This window comes from Scylla paramamosain, chromosome 3, assembly GCF_035594125.1.
Source record: "Scylla paramamosain isolate STU-SP2022 chromosome 3, ASM3559412v1, whole genome shotgun sequence".
In the NCBI taxonomy this organism is placed as follows: domain Eukaryota; kingdom Metazoa; phylum Arthropoda; class Malacostraca; order Decapoda; family Portunidae; genus Scylla; species Scylla paramamosain.
Genome location: NC_087153.1, coordinates 16,473,452 through 16,495,000, shown reverse-complemented (window position 1 = coordinate 16,495,000; position 21,549 = coordinate 16,473,452). Strand labels below are relative to the sequence as shown.

Below are 21,549 nucleotides of genomic sequence, written 5' to 3'. Positions count from 1 at the left end.
TTCACACCCATCCAAACACCCATACATGCAGCCAGCCACACACATCCACCCAGTCAACTACATTCACCCATCCATCCACCCACTCACATCTAGCCACCCGCCCACGCATCCAGATCCACTCATTCACCACCCACCACCTATTACTAATGTTTCGGTTATACACACATCCCAATACAGACCCATCCACCAATATCCACCCATCCACCCACCGACACATCCACAAAAACCCATCCGCTCACCTAGCCATACACCTATCCACTCACCACACTCACCCATCCACACCCATCACTAATCCATCCATTCACCCATCTACTGTGTCCACTGATCCTCCACCAACCTACCAACTCATTTATACATACCAGTTCAACCTTATCATTTACCCCAACCCAACCATCCACTCACCCACATCAAACTCATCATCCGCCCAGCCACCCACAGACTCACCCACACACACCCATCCAATCACATAACAAAACACTCATCCAGTTAGCTACATCCACCGACCCATCAACGCACTCACCCACACACATATCTACACATTCATTTATCCATCCATGCACTTTTATATTCCACCATTCCACCAACTCACCCCCCCCCCACACACACACACACACACACACATATCTACTCATTCACCCATCAACACCTCCACCCACCACCCACTCACCCATCTATCCATCCATCCACTCATAAGAACGTAAGAAGACTACAAAAGGCCGGCTGGCTAACACAGGGCAGTTCCAGTACTATTCATGAACAAATAAGAACTCTTTTTTTTTTTTTTATGTATGAGTGACATTGGCCAAGGGCAACAAAAATCCAATAAAAAAAAAAGCCCACTGAGATGCCAGTCTCAGAAAAGGGTCCAAAGCGGTAGTCAAAAATTAAAGGATAAGTGTCTTGAAACCTTCCTCTTGAAGGAATTCAAGTCATAGGAAGGTGGAAATACGGAAGCAGGCAGGGAGTTCCAGAGTTTACCAGAGAAAGGGATGAATGATTGAGGATACTGGTTAACTCTTGCATTAAAGAGGTGGGCAGAATAGGGGTGAGAGAAAGAAGAAAGTCTTGTGCAGCGAGGCCGCGGGAGGAGGGGAGGCATGCAGTTTGCAAGATCAGAAGAGCAGTTAGCATGAAAATAGCGGTAGAAGACAGCTAAAGATGCAACATTGCGGCGATGAGAGAGAGAGGCTGAAGACAGTCAGTTAGAGGAGAGGAGTTGATGGGTTTAGGCCAGCAAGGGCATGGAAAAATCATTGCGAAGAATTTTAATAGGTAGCATGAAGTAGTCAGAGGGTGGAGGAGAGGGAGGAACAAGCACAGAATCGTCCAAGGTAGATTTTAGCAAAGGTTTGAGCGAAGAGTCCAGCTTTAGAAATAGATGTGATAGCAGTGGTGCCATCTGGTTGAAGTAGAGGAGGGAAAGAAGAAAAAACAAAGTTATTGGAGATATTTTTGGCTAGATGCCAGAAGTCACGAGGGCAGTTAGATATTGCAAGATTTTGACACTTTCTATTAATGAAGGAGTTTTTGGCTAGTTGGAGAAAAGACTTGGCATAGTTCCGGGCAGAAATATAAAGTGCATGAGATTCTGGTGATGGAAGGCTTAAGTACCTTTTGTGGGCCACCTCTCTATCATGTATAGCACGAGAACAAGCTGTGTTAAACCAAGGTTTAGAAGGTTTAGGACAAGGAAAAGAGTGAGGAATGTACGCCTCCATGCCAGACATTATCACCTCTGTTATGCGCTCGGCACAAAGACGAGTCTCTGACACGGAAGCAGTAGTCATTCCAAGGAAAATTAGCAAAATACCTCCTCAGTCCCCCCAACTAGCAAAGGCAAAACGCCAGAGGCACCTCCACTTAGGGGGATCCTGAGGAGGGTTTGGAGCAATAGGACAAGATAAAGATATGAGATTGTGATCGGAGGAGCCCAACGGAGAAGAGAGGGTGACAGCATAACCAGAAGGATTAGAGGTCAGGAAAAGGTCAAGAATGTTGGGCGTGTCTCCAACATCAGGAATACGAGTAGGGTGTTGCACCAATTGCTCTAGGTCGTGGAGCATAGCAAAGGTGAAGGCTAGTTCACCAGGATGGTCAGTGAAAGGAGAGGAAACCCAAAGCTGGTGGTGGACATTGAGGTCTCCAAGAATGGAGATCTCTGCAAAAGGGAAGAGTCAGAATGTGCTCCACTTTGGAAGTTAAGTAGTCAAAGAATTTCTTATAGTCAGAGGAGTTAAGTGAGAGGTATACAGCACAGATAAATTTAGTTTGAGAGTAACACTTTAATCGTAACTAGATGGTGGAAAACTCGGAAGATTCAAGAGCGTGGGCACGAGAGCAGGTTAAGTCATTGCGCACATAAATGCAACATCCAGCTTTGGATTGAAAATGAGGATAGAGAAAGTAGGAGGGAACAGAAAACGGGCTACTGACAGTTGCCTCAGACACCTGAGTTTCAGTGAGGAAAAGAAGATGAGGTTTAGAAGAGGAGAGGTGGTGTTCTACAGATTAAAAATTAGATCGTAGACCGCGAATGTTGCAGAAGTTAATGAAGAAAAAGTTGAGGGGGATGTCAAGATACTGCCACGTTTTTTTTTTTTTTTTTTTTTTTTTTTTTTTTTTTTTTTTTGTGTGTGTGTGTGTGTGTGTGTGTGTGTGTGTGTGTGTGTGTGTGTGTGTGTGTGTGTGTGTGTGTGTGTCATACTGTATATAATGACCTGATTCTTTAAGTAAGAGAGAGAGAGAGAGAGAGAGAGAGAGAGAGAGAGAGAGAGAGAGAGAGAGAGAGAGAGCAGACACAATGTGGAAGGATGTAAATCGTTACTATGTTTACCAGAAACTGATTGTGAGAGACAGCAGGTATTAAAGTTACTCATACCTTGTGTGTGTGTGCGCGCGCGCGCGCGCGCGCGCGTGTGTGTGTGTGTGTGTGTGTGTGTGTGTGTGTGTGTGTGTGTGTGTGTGTGTGTGTGTGCTCGCGCGCTCGCGCCTGCGGTACTAATATTGTACATAACTACTGCACACAGTGTTTACTCGTATATACAAGTATAAATAGATAAATAAATAAATGAATATATATATATATATATATATATATATATATATATATATATATATATATATATATATATATATATATATATATATATATGTATATATATATATATATATATATATATATATATATATATATATATATATATATATATATATATATATATATATATATATATATATATGTATATATATATATATATATATGTATATATATATATATATATATATATATATATATATATATATATATATATATATATATATATATATATATATATATATATATATATATATATATATATATATATATATTCATTTATTTATTTATCTATTTATACTTTTATACTTTATACATATATATATATATATATATATATATATATATATATATATATATATATATATATATATATATATATATATATATATATATATATATATATATATATATATATATATATATATATATATATATATATATATATATATATATATATATATATATATATATATATATATTCCGTCGTGTAGAAGGACGTGTATAGACAACGCAGGTGTCGAGTTAGAGCAACTAGGTTTATATTCCGGGAGCCAGCAGGGGTCAGGGTAGCTGAAAAGCGGAAGAATTTTCCCATACGTTAAATTACTGTATGCATATCCGTGGTTACTGAAATGAAAGTCTGCCGGTTACCTGATGATGGGTGTTGCTGTAGGACCTATGAGAAGGAACTGGAAAAATGGTTTAGGTCAGCTCAGAAACGTAGCATGCGAAATCTGTGCCAAAATATCAAGAATGGCCATTGCCAGACAATTTTGGTGATGGGGTATCCCTGTCAGAGCTATGTCAAAAAATGACATAGATTAGTTGGAGTGCGAAAGAAATGGAACTAATTACAAAATGTCCAGCATAACCCGAGGTATCATGAATGGGGAGCTTTCGGAACTAAACCGCTAGATGTCGTTGCTGCTCATCTAACTGCAGGAAAGAGAGCTAAAATATTGTTGTAGTAAATCCCAGGTGCGTAAAGATGCATAGAACATTGATCATCATGATACTATTGAAATGATGTATCGATTTTTCAATATCCGATATGGATAATATTGAGAGAATGTGGTCAAATTATTATTTTTTTTGTCTGATTATCGAGTAAACTGCTAGCATTATCTTAAATAAAGCATATTACAATTTTAAAAACTATTGATTTGGACAATGAAAATAATAAAAAATCACACTGTACTATATAGTATGACACAACCTACTCAGTAACATCTATTTTTTTTTTTTTTTTTGTGGGGATTTTAGCATCCCTCGCACGAAGCGAGCGACAAAGCAAATTAATCGAGAACCAAAACAAACATCTCTCAGGCGATCCTGCTGCTGCTGTAGTGTCCAACTACCGTAATCCATTGCTTAGGGCGTAGTGAAGATGGGCACCGCAGCAACATTCAACTTCTTGTCCAACAACGTGTTTCTTAAGTTCAACCAGCGCGGCCAAGTCAGGTGTTTGTTTTGGCTAGAGATACAGCATTACTATCACCAGGATACTCGAGTTGCCTTTTTTTTTTTTTTTTATTAAAATTGCCGTTTCCATAAACTAGGAAGGAGATCTGTGTAATTTGGACTTTTGACTGTCACAGACATGTTGCCTTTATATTTACTGTCGTCTAGATTAAGACGTTTCCAATCAAGAGTGTATTCATTTGGAAATCTTAAGATGACCAAATAAATCTAAATGCCGATTCACTAGAAAATCAACTTATATACATTTGTTCATGAAAAGAGTTTGATTTTACTTGTGTTACTACTTAGAAGGGATTATGTAGAAAAATATATTATATAAGCCCATTGCATCTTCATGTAAACAGAATAACACTGTAGGTATATCTGATATTGCTTGTATGTATGTGTTTGTGTCTGTGCTGCCACCTGGTGACAACCACTAGTTCTGAAAACTACCCATTGGCTTTGCCAGACATTTTCATCGTTGGGGTACCCCTGCCAGACATGCTCAAAAGGATTCCACCCTGTAGCTGATCTAGATCAGCCAAAAAGTGAAAGAACTGAAACCAACTCGAAAATGTTTAGCAGGTCCCCAGGTATCATAAATTGGCTTTGCCAGACGTTTTCATCGGTGAGGTACTTCCTCCAAACACCCAAAAGACCACGCCTTATAGATGACTTAGATCAGTCGAAAAGTGAAAGATCTGGAACAAACTTTACAATGTCCTCCTCTTCTGGTACTGTAAAGTGGCTGTATCGGACATTTCTGTAGGGTTCGTCTACGATTTACAGAATTTGTAATAAAGTGAAGAACATCGATTGCTTGCCTGTGCGTCAGCGGAGCCAAATTATGCTATAATAATCGGTATTCTTATATTTGAACATAAAGCTATCGCTTTTTTTTTTTTTATGAATACCTTCTTGTTTGTGTATGTAAAGAACTTAATATAAAACGTGACATCCCGCTTGTGCGGTGCTACCAGGGACAACCAGGTCGAATGAGGTGCAGCTGTCATCTCAATGCCCCGCCCACACCCGCACCACGTGAGATCAGGTCTGCAGCACTTTGGTCCACCACAATGGAAACATCTCCAAATCATCACACAAATATACACAGTCAAGCAAAGGGTATTATGATAAAGTAAATATGTATTTTCAAAGTGAGAAGAAAATAGTTTTAAAGTGAGAAGAAAATAGTTTTTACTGCTATTTCAAGTCAGATTTCGGACAGTAGCAGCAATATAGGTGAGTGAACGAAAACTGGATAGAATGTGCAAACATGCATAATTAAAGGAAATGGTACGGATGGGTCGAACAGAGGTCAGTTTGATAGTTGTAGAGGCGACAACACCGCACCGGGAGGATTATGCGTCACACGACCCAGTTTGCCAGATCGCCATCAAAACGTGTGTGTATATATATATATATATATATATATATATATATATATATATATATATATATATATATATATATATATATATATATATATATATATATATATATGAACCAATAACAATTTATTTATAACTTGATATTATGATAATTCTCATGACAATTTACATATACGACGTTTTATTTTTGTAACTAATTAATTAATTAATTTATATATATATATATATATATATATATATATATATATATATATATATATATATATATATATATATATATATATATATATATATATATATATATATATATATATATATATATATATATATATATATATATATATATATATATATATATATATATATATATATATATATTTTTTTTTTTTTTCTTTTTTTTATCCCACAGTGCGCTTCCTTGTCTCCACTTGTCCACCACGTTTTCAATCTCTCTCTCTCTCTCTCTCTCTCTCTCTCTCTCTCTCTCTCTCTCTCTCTCTCTCTCTCTCTCTCTGAGTGGGTGAGTGGATGGATGTGTTACTAGGTGAATGGGTGGGTTCATGGATGTATAGATGAGTGCGTGGATAAATTGGTGTGTGGAGTGGGTGAATGGATGAATGAGCGAGCGGTAGATGTGTGAGTGGGTAGATAGGTGAACTGTTATGCAGATGGATTGGTGGCGACCGGACCATCAGGCGCCTCGTGGACAGTCTTGCTTTGGCTCCTGTTTGTTTCTTGCCACAGCGTTACTTGACTTTTCTTCTCTTAAATTGACTTCTTGTGTTTTGTTAGTCTCAATGCGGTAGCGTAAGTCCAAGGCGTGTCTCAGGGAGGTATGACTATGGTCTGGGCGATGTTTACCAAAATACCGTACTTCTTACAAACTTACGAAATTACGAATACTTTTTTAACATCCTTCCACGAAATAAATCTCTAACAAACAAAATTTTGACGTAATGCCAGGGTATACAACTTTCAAACAATTCCTTTTCAAAACTGATGGATTATTTTTTCCTTTCTCCCGCGGCCTCGCCGCACAAGACTTTCTTCTTTCTCTCACCCCTATTCTGTCCACCTCTCTAATGCAACAGTTAACCAGTATTCTCAATCATTCATCCCTTTCTCTGGTAAACTCTGGAACTCCCTGCCTGGCTCTATATTTCCACCTTCCTATGACATGAACTCCTTCAAGAGGGAGCTTTCAAGACACTTATCCTTCAATTTTTGACTACCGCTTCGGAACCTATTCGAGAACCGGCATCTCAGTGGGCTTTATTTATTTATTTATTTTTTTTTTTTTATCAGATTTATGTTGCTCTCTGCCGGTTTCCCTCCTACATAAAAAAAAAAAAAATGACTTTTGGATTCTCTTCTGACAGGCTTTTCAATGTCAGGAGTGGAACATGAATTTAAGATGTTGTACATTCATTTCAAGTTTATCAACAAATACAATGGACTTCCCTTGTAAGGAATGAAATGATAATTTGCAACGAGTAATGGTCTCCACTGCAAGCCGATTCCTCTGCTTCAACTTCATGTGCAACAGACATGAAAATCTAACCAATCAGCTCAGCAGTTTGGTGGTTACTGGCCACAACACTTTACAACAGTGCTATCGTGTAGCCATGCGGCAGCTGACAGGAATCAACAGTATGGCTCGTCACTGTGACACGTATAGCAGCATGAATTTTGAACATTAATTTTAGGGTCGATTTTGAAATAACTTGAAGTACTTCTTAGCAGCTACAACTTAAAGATTGATAATGGATTTCTTCAATAGAAATAATATAATGAAATCAATAGCCAGTTATTTACCTTGATAATACCATTCTGAATTTTCCATAGCCTGAATGTGCTACTTTGAGTACTCATTTCAAGTTTATCAACAAATACGGTTTACGTACTGTGGATCACCCAAAAAGTTACCGTTTATAGATCACCAGTTAAGAACCACTGAATTAATGGCTAATAACTCAGCAAGAATTCTGAACCCCGCGACCACCATCTTGAAAATTTAGTTTTTCTCACTTGGTAGCGTCATACAGTTGATTACTTTGTGTATCTACTAATTTATTTGTTCAAGTGATTATTCATTCATACTTAAATTGTAGAAAGTTCTTGGTTTGGTCATTCTCAACCTTTACCTACTGTTTTCTTGTTTTTGTTCTTACCAGCCTGGTTTCATGCTAATGACGTTGTGTGGGACTTACGACAATGAAGATAAAGCTTCTTTTCCCCCTGCTACTGCTGTTTTGCAAAGGTAAGGCAGTTGATGGAAATTCGTTTACTTATATTAAGACATATTGATATTACACACACACACACACACACACACACACACACACACACACACACACACACACACACACACACACACACACACACACACACACACACACACACACACACACACACACACACACACACACACACACACACACACACACACACACACACACACACACGCACGCACACACACACACACACACACACGTGTGTCTATGTGTGTGTGTGTGCTTGAATGCGTCGGGGCATACTTTAAGCCAGCTTATAAAAATAGCTGTGGTCGATTTGGTGCCAAAGTTGCTTTGATGGTGCCTATGACACGTGGCACAGAACTAGTGTCTTTTTTCTTCAGAACATTCTTAATGTATGACCATGCGTTTTCAATTGCATTCAGGGGAATTTCCAGGGCACTTAATCACAGGCATATTATTTTCATTAAGTCTATTTTTCACGTCACTACACATGTGGGGGGGGGGTGCTCCGTCATAGAGCAAAACACTGTTGGATTGATACAGATCGAAAAAGCTGTGAAAATTATCCTTCAGTACGTCCAAATAGATCTTCCCATCCATTGTATTGTTGGCTGGCAAGAGAAACAAGTCATCTGTACTAAGCTCACCACTGGAAGCACCCCATACCATTTAGGAAGCTGTGGGTTTCATGGTTTTTACTGTGTAACAGGGGTCAAAGGTCATTCTCACGCACTTGAAGGTGCTTTCGTCGGAGAAAAGCACGTGTATACACTACTCAGGGATCCAGTCCTTATACATATTGCCTGCAAAAATCAACCAGCCCTTTGTCTGGAGGCAGCTTTGTGGACACGCAACTTGAGATCGTACTGGAATCGGTGGCAGATGTTTTTTTTTTCTTTTCTTTTTTTTTTTTTTTAAGTGTACATACTATTTTGGTGACTGGTGAACCCACAGGATCCAAGCTAACTTACTTACTAGTGTAAAATCTGTGCGCCAAGGGTAGCTAACCAGTAGAGTAAAGCAGGTGAGTAGGCAATACTATACACGTACAATGCCATTTTCCGTACCAGTGTCTGGTAATGAAAAGTAACGGGACGTGGAATGCCCGAATAGATGCAATTTCTGGACATGTGGACAAATTAGAATGGATATTTGAGGGACTAATGTACGTATTATTCATAATATATTTCTAAGATTTATTGCATTGTGTGAATTAAGCTGCTTTATTGTGAATGTTCTTCTTAGTCTTTACAATCACTGCTCTATGCCAATCTGTATATTTTGGCACTACTGTATACATAACATACCATATGTGAAGGTTTTAGTGAGCACTCGCCTTTACGAAGTCCACAATAATTCAATAAAAAATGAAGGTGTCTTCCAGAATCGAAGTCCATAACCAGTGTATTCATTAGGGGTGGGCAAGTACCAGTACCATTACCGGTACTACCAGTAACAAGCTTAACGGTGCTGTCCTGGTAAAAATTTTCGTAAAGGTACCGGTACCGCTTCCCACGCTGGGCCTGGCGGCATGGCTAGGATGCAAGACAACTGGCTTCACTGAACCACTGCTCAGTAGCACAGTACCGCCAGTCCCGTCAAGACCGTAAGTACAGGCGGGTTTACACGGGGCTGTTTTTCCAACCTTCTGCTTGCAGCCACCCGGAGCAGCCGGCAGGTTTCACCGAAAGCATTCACACGGTGGAGAGCAGCCGTTAGCCCGCTAGCCGGCTGCATCTAAAAATAAACCATCAAGATTGAGTCCTCCTCCTTCGAGCTGGTTGCTGTAATTGCAATTTTGTTGTGCTTGAAGAAAAATGCAAAAGAAGAAATAATCGTGGACTTGTTCTTCGTCTATATAGCCTTGCAGTCTGTGGTGCTCATGATGCCTTCTGGTACACACACGCTGGGCCGCTTACTTCCTCAGTGACAATGCAAACAAACCAATTCCGCATGTATCTTCCAGATTTCTATAAATAAATTTAAATATTTTATTTATTTATTGTATATAATGGTACAGTCAGTGGTTATTACTAAAACCTTCCAACAATATTCCTCCTATTTTCAATTTTATATTGATATTTGTTCTCATTTGACCATGGAAAATTGCCGGGATGGCAGCCGATCAGACCAACAAAGCGGTTTTCTGGCTGCTCCGGCAATTCAGCAATTCCCGGCTGCAAGCAGCCGGGAATTGCTGCTAGTACCGTCAGTCCTGTTAACACCGTCAGTACCGTCTGTACTACCTTTACCACTATACTGTGTATACCGGTACGACTTGTTTGCTGTCATTTACCACTGCTTTTAAGAGGGAACAACTATTATTATTGTTTTTTTTTCTTTTTTTTACGTGAATATATAAATTGGCCCCGTAATTTGTTTTTACATAAATATTCAAGGGGGAAACTATATAATTTGTTTTTATTAAAATATTTAAATTGGCTCTAATTTTTTTGCATAAATATTTAAGGTAAAACACCTGCCGACTGCAAACCTGGTGGTCTCTCCTGACCAGCCTCCATGCAGTTGCCCGACCTATTCCAGGTAGTACATCACGATTCACCGACTTTCCTCCGTCATGAATACTGTGGGCATCCCCTCGGTCGCTTTATTATTTACCGGTACAGTACCAGTACTACCGGTAATGGCTTTTTTGGACCGATTCCCCCGGCACTGGAATCACCGGTACCTGCCCAGCACTAATATTCACCACCACTCTCTTGTAGGGCTGGGCGGGAACCGAGTCCGGAACCGAGTCCGTCGATTGCGCCGCGACCGACTAGGAACCGAATCCAAAGTCTGGGAACAGAGTCCTAACGAGTCCAAGCGATGTTTAATTTGTACAGCGCCTCAATATATCAAACATTAGAGAATATGTTTTAAAAGTAATTATGAAACAAAATACGTTTGATAAAGTATTGCTGAAATGAACTAGAACGTACTGAAATTGCATGAATCGCATCCCTGCACGAATATCAAAGAAATTGCATGAAAGTCAAAGAGAAATTTCGCTCAAGCTGACCAATAGCAGCACCTCTTTAGTGTTGCCATAAGATTTTTTTTTTTTTTCTTTTTTGCGTGTTCTTTGGTAGGTGTCTGGTGACATCACAACTAGGTATATAGTAATGGTTGCCCATCTCGCATGCAACTTATAAGAGGCTAAACCGCTCCAGAGAGGAAACCCGTGGCCGTTGCCTCCACAAATAAATTTACTCTCTTTTTCCCGATGCATATAAACTTACTCATTATTTACTTGTACTGCAACTCTTCCTTTCTCAGATTATCATATATCCAAATTTCATAATCTATTTTTTTTTTTTTTTCAAGCGCACAGAGTTAAAGGTATACAACTCACGTACTCACCAAACTTGCGCGGTAACGTAACTTTTTTTTCAAGCAAACAACGTGACAAAATTAGCTTTGTGTTTGTCAGCCATGGCACCCAAGAGAAATAGAATTGCTCCTGTGTGGAGCTATATGGAGCAGACATCTGCCGCTGTCACATGCTTGGTGTGCAAAGATGCGCTAAAGTTTTGTGGTGGTACTTCCAGCATGTTGAAACATCTCCGCACGAGACATCCTATAGAATATGTTGAGTTAAAGGAGGACAGTGAATGTGACGTGTCTTAAAAGGCTGCCAGGTCGTCTACTTCAGCTCAGCCCACTCTAATGGAGACAATCACAAGGGCTCAGCCCCATAAAAATGACTCGGGCAATAAGAAGGAACTTGACGAGCTGGTAGTCAGAATGATAGTGGAAGACCTGCAACCACTATCTGTTGTGTAAGACAAAGGGTTCAGGAATCTAGTTCATGGACTTAACCCTTAGTGCGAATTGCCTAGTCGCAGAGAGATAGGTAGAACTCTTTTGCCCTCTGCTTACAACCGAGAGGTAGAAAGAGTTCGAAAAAAACTAGAGATGGCGAAATACATCTCACTGACTACTGACATATGGACATCCCGTCAGACAAAAGGATTCCTGACAGTGACAGCTCACTACACTTTTTCACAGTGGACTCTAAAGTCTGCTGTGTTAGATACTGTATGTATGGTTCAGTCCCACACATCAGAAAATATTGCAGAGGAGCTAAGACTCATTTGCAACAAATGGAACATATTAGATGAAATATGTTCCATTGTGACTGATAATGCTGCTAATATGACTGCAGCAATAAAAATTATGAATCTGCGATAAATCCCGTGCTTTGCTCATACTCAAAATCTTGTTGTCCAAGACTCATTTAAAAACACCGAGGATGTCCAAAAACTCAGAGAAAAAATCAAGGCCATTGTAAATTTCTTCCACCACAGTGTGAGGGCCTCTGATAAGCTTATCCATCTGCAGGAGCAACACAATCAACCTGCTAAAAAGCTGATTCAAGATGTAGAAACCAGATGGAATTCTACATACTACATGATGAAAAGATATAATGAGGAACACGAATTTGTCACCACTACACTGTGCCTACTGAGGAAGAACATGTGCCTCAAGGACGAGGAGCTTGCACTCCTCTATAGCACAATCAGCCTTCTGGAGCCATTTGAGAAGGCAACAAAAGAAATGTCATCAGAAAAGATGATCTCTCTCTCTCTCTAAAGTAATACCGATGGTGAGGGGAATCCAAGAATTCATGAATTCAGCTGATGCCATGGAACCCCAGGTGACTTACAGTCGATGTTATTGGCAGGCAACTCCAAAGGCAGATGGAGCGAAGATTCGGTGCGGTAGGAGGAGCTTTCTTGTAGTAGCTACCCTTTTAGATCCACGATTCAAAAATGTGCCATTCTCAGAAAGCTCCAACGTCAAACTGATGGAGGAACGCTGAGTCAGATGAGAATCCAAGTGCTGCAAGCACATCACACGCCTCAGCGAAGCCACCTCCAACAACCATGACTCATCAGAAAAAGAAATCCCTTTGGAGCAGGTTCGATGCTAAAATTGAAAAAAAAAAAAAAAAAAAAGGTCCAGGTATCTTCACAGCCATCGACAGGCCCACACATTGAAATGAGAAAATACCTTGAAGAACCTCACATACCTAGAGGTGAAGATCCTCTAGGATGGTGGAAAGAACACGCAACCCTCTTCCCAAAGTTAAAAGAGCTGGCAAGGAGGTATGTATACACCTGCATCTTCCGTTCCATCGGGATGACTTTTTTTTCTAAAGTAGGTGAATTAATCTCCCATAGGCAAAGTAGCCTTAAGGAAGAAAATATAAACATGAATAAATCAATAAATAAATAAATATTTGTGAAATGTTGTATCATAAAACAAGGACAAATGCATGTATATTTTGTATCCAAAGGAAACTTACTGCCTGTGATATTCAGCCTGTGATGAAGAAACATTTATCTATTTACTTATTAATTATTACTTTATAAAGCATAAGGATATTCTTTTCTGTGATACTGAATGTGATACGGAAATATTTATTCATTCACTGGATACTTTATTTAAAGTATAAGGATTTTCTTTTCTCTGATATTGAATCTGTGATAAGGAAGCAATCTTCTATATCAGTATTAAATATATCAAAGGATATATATATATATATATATATATATATATATATATATATATATATATATATATATATATATATATATATATATATATATATATATATATATATATATATATATATATATATATATATATATATATATATATATATATATATATATATATATATATATATATATATATATATATATATATATATACTAAATTTATCTGTGCTGTATACCTCTCTCCTAACTCCTCTGACTATAAGAAATTCTTTGACTACTTAACTTCCAAAGTGGAGCACATTCTGACCCTCTTCCCTTTTGCAGAGATCTCCATTCTTGGAGACTTCAATGTTCACCACCAGCTTTGGCTTTCCTCTCCCTTCACTGACCATCCTGGTGAACTAGCCTACAACTTTGCTATCCTCCATGACCTAGAGCAATTGGTGCAACACCCTATTCGTATTCCTGACCGTCTTGGGGATACGCCCAACATTCTTGACCTCTTCCTGACCTCTAATCCTTCTGCTTATGCTGTCACCCTTTCTTCTCCGTTGGGCTCCTCCGATCACAATCTCATATCTTTATCTTGTCCTATCACTCCAATCCCTCCTCAGGATCCCCCTAAGCGAAGGTGCCTCTGGCGTTTTGCCTCTGCTAGTTGGGGGGACCTGAGGCGGTATTTTGCTGATTTTCCTTGGAATAACTACTGCTTTCGTGTCAGAGACCCGTCTTTGTGTGCTGAGCGCATAACAGAGGTGATAGTGTCTGGCATGGAGGCGTACATTCCTCACTCTTTTTCTCGTCCTAAACCTTCTAAACCTTGGTTTAACGCAGCTTGTTCTCGTGCTATACATGATAGAGAGGTGGCCCACAAAAGGTACTTAAGCCTTCCTTCACCAGAATCTCATGCACTTTATATTTCTGCCCGGAACCATGCCAAGTCTGTTCTCCAACTAGCCAAAAACTCCTTCATTAACAGAAAATGTCAAAACCTTTCAAGATCTAACTCCCCTCGTGATTTCTGGCATCTAGCCAAAAATATCTCCAATAACTTTGCTTCTTCTTCTTTCCCTCCTCTACTTCAACCAGATGGCACCACTGCTATCACATCTATTTCTAAAGCTGAACTCTTTGCTCAAACCTTTGCTAAAAATTCTACCTTGGACGATTCTGGGCTTGTTCCTCCCTCTCCTCCACCCTCTGACTACTTCATGCCACGTATTAAAATTCTTCGTAATGATGTTTTCCATGCCCTCGCTGGCGTAAACCCTCGGAAGGCTTATGGACCTGATGGGGTCCCTCCTATTGTTCTCCGAAACTGTGCCTCCGTGCTTGCACCTTGCCTAGTCAAACTCTTTCAGCTCTGTCTGTCAACATCTACCTTTCCTTCTTGCTGGAAGTTTGCCTACATTCAACCTGTTCCTAAAAAGGGTGACCGCTCTAATCCCTCAAACTACCGTCCTATTGCTTTAATTTCCTGTTTATCTAAAGTTTTTGAATCTATCCTCAACAGGAAGATTCTTAAACATCTATCACTTCACAACCTTCTATCTGATCGCCATTATGGGTTCCGTCAAGGCCGCTCTACTGGTGATCTTCTGGCTTTCCTTACTGAGTCTTGGTCATCCTCTTTTAGAGACTTTGGTGAAACTTTTGCTGTTGCCTTGGACATATCAAAAGCTTTTGATAGAGTCTGGCACAAAGCTTTGATTTCCAAACTACCCTCCTACGGTTTCTATCCTTCTCTCTGTAACTTCATCTCAAGTTTCCTTTCTGACCGTTCTATTGCTGCTGTGGTAGACGGTCACTGTTCTTCTCCTAAATCTATTAACAGTGGTGTTCCTCAGGGTTCTGTCCTGTCACCCACTCTCTTCTTATTATTCATTAATGATCTTCTAAATCAAACTTCTTGTCCTATCCACTCCTATGCTGATGATACCACCCTGCACTTTTCCACGTCTTTTCATAGACGTCCAACCCTTCAGGAGGTAAACATATCACGCAGGGAAGCCACAGAACGCCTGACTTCTGATCTTTCTAAAATTTCTGATTGGGGCAGGGCAAACTTGGTATTGTTCAATGCCTCAAAAACTCAATTCCTCCATCTATCAACTCGACACAATCTTCCAGACAACTATCCCCTCTTCTTCAATGACACTCAACTGTCCCCCTCTTCTACACTGAACATCCTCGGTCTGTCCTTTACTTATAATCTGAACTGGAAACTTCACATCTCATCTCTAGCTAAAACAGCTTCTATGAAGTTAGGTGTTCTGAGACGTCTCCGCCAGTTTTTCTCACCCCCCCAGCTGCTAACTCTGTACAAGGGCCTTATCCGTCCATGTATGGAGTATGCTTCACATGTCTGGGGGGGTTCCACTCATACTGCTCTTCTAGACAGGGTGGAATCAAAAGCTTTTCGTCTCATCAACTCCTCTCCTCTAACTGACTGTCTTCAGCCCCTCTCTCACCGCCGCAATGTTGCATATCTAGCTGTCTTCTACCGCTATTTTCATGCCAACTGCTCTTCTGATCTTGCTAACTGCATGCCTCCCCTCCTTCCGCGGCCTCGCTGCACAAGACTTTCTTCTTTCTCTCACCCCTATTCTGTCCACCTCTCTAACGCAAGAGTTAACCAGTATTCTCAATCATTCATCCCTTTCTCTGGTAAACTCTGGAACTCCTTGCCTGCTTCTGTATTTCCACCTTCCTATGACTTGAATTCCTTCAAGAGGGAGGTTTCAAGACACTTATCCACCAATTTTTGACCACTGCTTTGACCCTTTTAAGGGACTGGCATTTCAGTGGGCATTTTTTTTAATTAGATTTTTGTTGCCCTTGGCCAGTATCCTTCCTACATAAAAAAAAAAAAAAAAAAAAAAAAAAATATATATATATATATATATATATATATATATATATATATATATATATATATATATATATATATATATATATATATATATATATATATATATATATATATATATATATATATATATATATATATATATATATATATATATATATATATATATATATATATATATATATATATATATATATTATATATATATATATATATATATATATATATATATATATATATATATATATATATATATATATATATATATATATATATATATATATATATATATATATATATATATATATATATATATATATATATATATATATATATATATTATATATATATTATATTATATATATATTGTATTATATATATTATATTATATATATTATATTATATATATATATATATATATATATATATATATATATATATATATATATATATATATATATATATATATATATATATATATATATATATATATATATATCCGGCAGCCTCTGGACTCGGAACCGTGAGTTCTCAAGTTCCCGAGCCCTACCCACCACTACTCTTGCAAACTGAGCCTCAGCCATCACATACCTAGAGGTGAAGATCCTGAGCCAAGTAATGTAGTTTCCTACATTATGTTATTTCTATCAACGTGATTATGCTACTACAACTTCGAATTATATTGTCTTTATTCACTTTATTTCTTACATTTCTTCATGTTCTAAATTTATAACACTTGTGGTTGTCGTATATTGAGGCACTACGTTTATCTTTTATTGCTCCGCGAAGGAACGGAGGTTTGGTAAATTGGTATTATATCTTCATCGGTGTGTACCACTTGACTACACTGAAGTGTTGTGTTACGAGAGTTTTGAGAGCTGCAAGGAAACAAGATTTACTATATAACTAGCAGAATTCTTAACACAGTTTTTTTTTTTTTTTTGTTTTTCCTTCTGTATTTCTGCACTCTAAGAAAGAGAAACAGTGAGACACACAAACAATGAGGGAAGCAAGACATTATTCACCACCTCGTGGCTGGTAGCGTGCCACATTGACATCGAATTACTTTTCTCTCTTTAGTGAACGCCATCATGAATTGTTCAGACTGCGACCTGTGTTGTGTATTGATGTATCTCGGGAGTACTTGTGTATGTAAGGACTGACGCATCAGCATGGTGTGGCTTTCTTAGCCTATTACCCTCATTTGGGGCCTGGGCAGCTCACCTGGTAAGAGAACACTCACACACCCACCAGCCAGACAGGATTTCTAATTTTCCCTCACCAGACTAACCTATTACATGGAAGCTCTCTCGGTATTTTGTAGTTACTTTCTTGCGAGTATTTTTTTTTTTTTTTCGTGAGATTACATTAGTAACCCTTTGGTGTTGGGATGTCGATGAGGGCCACCCCCCCCCCCCCCGGCCAGGTTAGGTGAGGTTAGGTAAGATTAGTAATCCGTTGGGTGTGTCGGGGGGAAGGGTAGTTAGGTGAGGTCAGATCAGTAACTGTTCGGGGAAGTTCAGGGGGGGCGCAGCTCCCTGGTTAGGTTAGGTTAAGTGAGGTTTGATTTGTCATCCATCGGAGGGGCTTCATGAGGGGACGCAGCTACCCAGTTAGGCAAGCTTAGATTAGTAACCCTTGTGGAGGGATCCAAGGGAGCTCCAGCCCCCCCCTCCTCCCAATAGCTTCGGTTAGGTTAGGGTGAGTTTAGATTAGATTAGGGTGAATTTACAGTTGTAACCAGTACTCCCCCATCGACTGCTCCCACCCCTTAACCTACGGGACCCCCCATAAGATAAGCTAACCTAACATTTCGTTACTTCCTAACAAGGCCCTGGTCCCCCGCCATAAGATAAACTAACCTAACCTGACATTTTGTAACCTAACCTGAGGGAGCTTTGACCCCCCCTGGCCCCCCCCATAAGGTAAACATTGTTAATTTCTGGCTGGATAAAATGGGGCTAGAAATGCTCCAATCAGTGAGATGTAGATCCTGTGGACTATAGTTATGTACAGTGTATTGGTTGAAACAACAATAAAATATAGACTAGTAACCCTTCCAGGGGGTCCAAGGGGCATGCAGCCCCCAGGTCAGTAACCTGTGGGGACATTTCCATCCTCCCTAGGAAAGTTTTCCCCCTGTTAGCTTACATAAAGTAATAAAATGAGTTGTAATTTAGAGACATTTTGTATGTATTTAGGGATTATGAATTTGAAAAAATCCTGTAGGCATTTTTGGAATGATAAATTTTTCTTACTTTGGCTTTCCCACCTAAAAACCCAGCATTCCCATTGGTCCCCAAGCTTGCTCTTACCTGGTTGGCTCCCCTTGGTCAAAACTAGACCAGCTAGCAAGGACACAAAACTCAAATACAGGAGTGCCCAGAACCATGGGGTATACCAGTTCCACAAGCAAAAACAAACATTTAGATGGACAATAGGTTGAATAGAACTGGAAGTCATGTACAGTAAAACCTCCCTAAACCGAATCTGAGCAATCCAGATATCAGATAACCTGAACACCCTTATCAACCTCTTGAGCCAGTCTGCCCAGCTCCACTCCATCTCCAATCACACTAGTCAGCAGCCAACATCTTTGGCTCAGACTCTGAGTGACAAGCAAAAGCACATCAGTAGTACAGTGCATAATGTTATGTTAACTCTTATGTGACTAGTGTGTTGTGCACAATTAAGTGAGCTCTTAAGTGAACACTAAGTGTGTAGTTCCGTAATGTTAAGTGAACTCTTAAGTGACCAGTTAGTGCGTTGTTTACAGTGGGTAATAACAAAATATGTTGTTAATATCTATCTTGGGGGTTATAACAGCCAAAAAAAATAATGCTGTAAATAACAATAAATGTACAATAAAAATACACATAGAAACCAGCCAAAATGTGTATTGTCGGATAAAACTAAACTTTTGGATAAACCGCTGGCAACCTTGCCCCATATTGTTCAGTTTGTGAAGATTTTACTGCAGCTATAATGGTGCTTTTTTTTTTTTTTATGTAGGAAGGACACTAGCCAAGGGCAACAAAAATCCAATAAAAAATGCCCACTGAAATGCCAGTCCCATAAAAGGGTCAAAGCAGTAGTAAAAAATTGATGAATAAGTGTCTTAAAACCTCCCTCTTGAAGGAATTCAAGTCATAGGAAGATGGAAATACAGAAGCAGGCAGGGAGTTTCAGAGTTTACCAGAGAAAGGGATGAATGATTGAGAATACTGGTTAACTCTTGTGTTAGAGAGGTGGACAGAATAGGGGTGAGAGAAAGAAGAAAGTCTTGTGCAGCGAGGCCACGGGAGGAGGGGAGGCATGCAGTTAGCAAGATCAGAAGAGCAGTTAGCATGAAAATAGCAGTAGAAGACAGCTAGAGATGCAACATTGCAGTGGTGAGAGAGAGGCTGAAGACAGTCAGTTAGAGGAGAGGAGCTGATGAGACGAAAAGCCTTTCATTCCATCCTGTCTAGAAAAGCAGTATGAGTGGAACCCCCCAGACATGTGAAACATACTCCATACATGGACAGATAAGGCCCTTCTTGTACATAGTAAGCAGTTGGGAGGGGGGGTGAGAGAAACTGGCAGAGACATCTCAGAACGCCTAACTTCATAGAAGCTGTTTTAGCTAGAGATAAGATTTGAAGTTTCCAGTTCAGATTATAAGTAAAGTACAGACCGAGGATGTTCAGTGTAGAAGAGGAGAACAGTTGAGTGTCATTGAAGAAGAGGGGATAGTTGTCTAGAAGGTTGTGTCGAGTTGATAGATGGAGGAATTGAGTTTTTGAGGCACTAAACAATACCAAGTTTGCTCTGCCCCAATCAAAAATTTTAGAAAGATCAGAAGTCAAGTGTTCTGTGGCTTCCCTGCGTGAAATGTTTACCTCCTGAAGGGCTGGATGTCTATGAAAAGACGTGGCAAAGTGCAGGGTGGTATCATCAGCGTAGGAGTGGATAGGACAAGAAGTTTGGTTTAGAAGATCATTAATGAATAATAAGAAGAGAGTGGGTGACAGGACAGAACCCTGAGGAACACCACTGTTAATAGATTTAAGAGAAGAACAGTGACCGTCTACCACAGCAGCAATAGAACAGTCAGAAAGGAAACGAGATGAAGTTATAGAGAGAAGGATAGAAGCCGTAGGAGGGTAGTTTGGAAATCAAAGCTTTGTGCCAGACTCTGTCAAAAGCTTTTGATATGTCTAAGGCAACAGCAAAAGTTTAACTAAAATCTCTAAAAGAGGATGACTAAGACTCAGTAAGAAAAGCCAGAAGATCACCAGTAGAGTGGCCTTGACGGAACCTGTACTGGCGATCAGATAGAAGGTTGTGAAGTGATAAGTGTTTAAGAATCTTCCTGTTGAGGATAGATTAAAAAACTTTAGTTAGGCAGGAAATTAAAGCAATAGGAGGGTAGTTTGAGGGATTAGAACAGTCACCCTTTTTAGGAACAGGTTGAATGTAGACAAACTTCCAGCAAGAAGGAAAGGTAGATGTTGACAGAGCTGAAAAAGTTCGACTAGGCAAGGTGCAAGCATGAAGGCACAGTTTCGGAGAACAATAGGAGGGACCCGATCAGGTCCATAAGCCTTCCGAGGGTTTAGGCCAGCAAGGGCATGGAAAACATCATTGCGAGGAATTTTAATAGGTGGCATGAAGTGGTCAGAGGGTGGAGGAGAGGGAGGAACAAGCCCAGAATTGTTCAAGATAGAGTTTTTAGCAAAGGTTTGAGTGAAGAGTTCAGCTTTAGAAATAGATGTGATAGCAGTGGTGTCATCTGGTTGAAATAAAGGAGGGAAAGAAGAAGAAACAAAGTTATTGGAGATATTTTTGGCTAGATGCCAGAAGTCATGAGGGGAGTTAGATCTTGAAAGGTTTTGACACTTTCTGTTAATGAAGGAGTTTTTGGCTTTGTAACATATCAATGGCTTGTAACATATCAATGTACATGCATCCTAATGAATAT

The 21,549-nt window shown here is 39.3% G+C and overlaps 1 protein-coding gene across 8 annotated transcripts in view; it reads left to right on the top strand.

The window, feature by feature from the left end:
• Nucleotides 1-21,549, top strand: part of LOC135091530 (vascular endothelial growth factor receptor 2-like) — a 166,232-nt gene that overhangs the window by 6,115 nt on the left and 138,568 nt on the right. For 5 of the 8 annotated variants that reach the window (XM_063989285.1, XM_063989272.1, XM_063989278.1 and 2 more), the window contains exon 2: nucleotides 8,127-8,212. The exons of 1 other annotated variant lie outside the window; for it this stretch is intronic. In XM_063989285.1, the coding sequence (XP_063845355.1) occupies nucleotides 8,167-8,212 (46 nt within the window). In that variant the 5' untranslated portion in view covers nucleotides 8,127-8,166. Of the gene's footprint in view, nucleotides 1-8,126; nucleotides 8,213-17,092; nucleotides 17,184-17,654; nucleotides 17,814-21,549 lie in introns of those variants that run through there. 2 more of the 8 variants (XM_063989300.1, XM_063989309.1) reach the window with 2 other exon arrangements.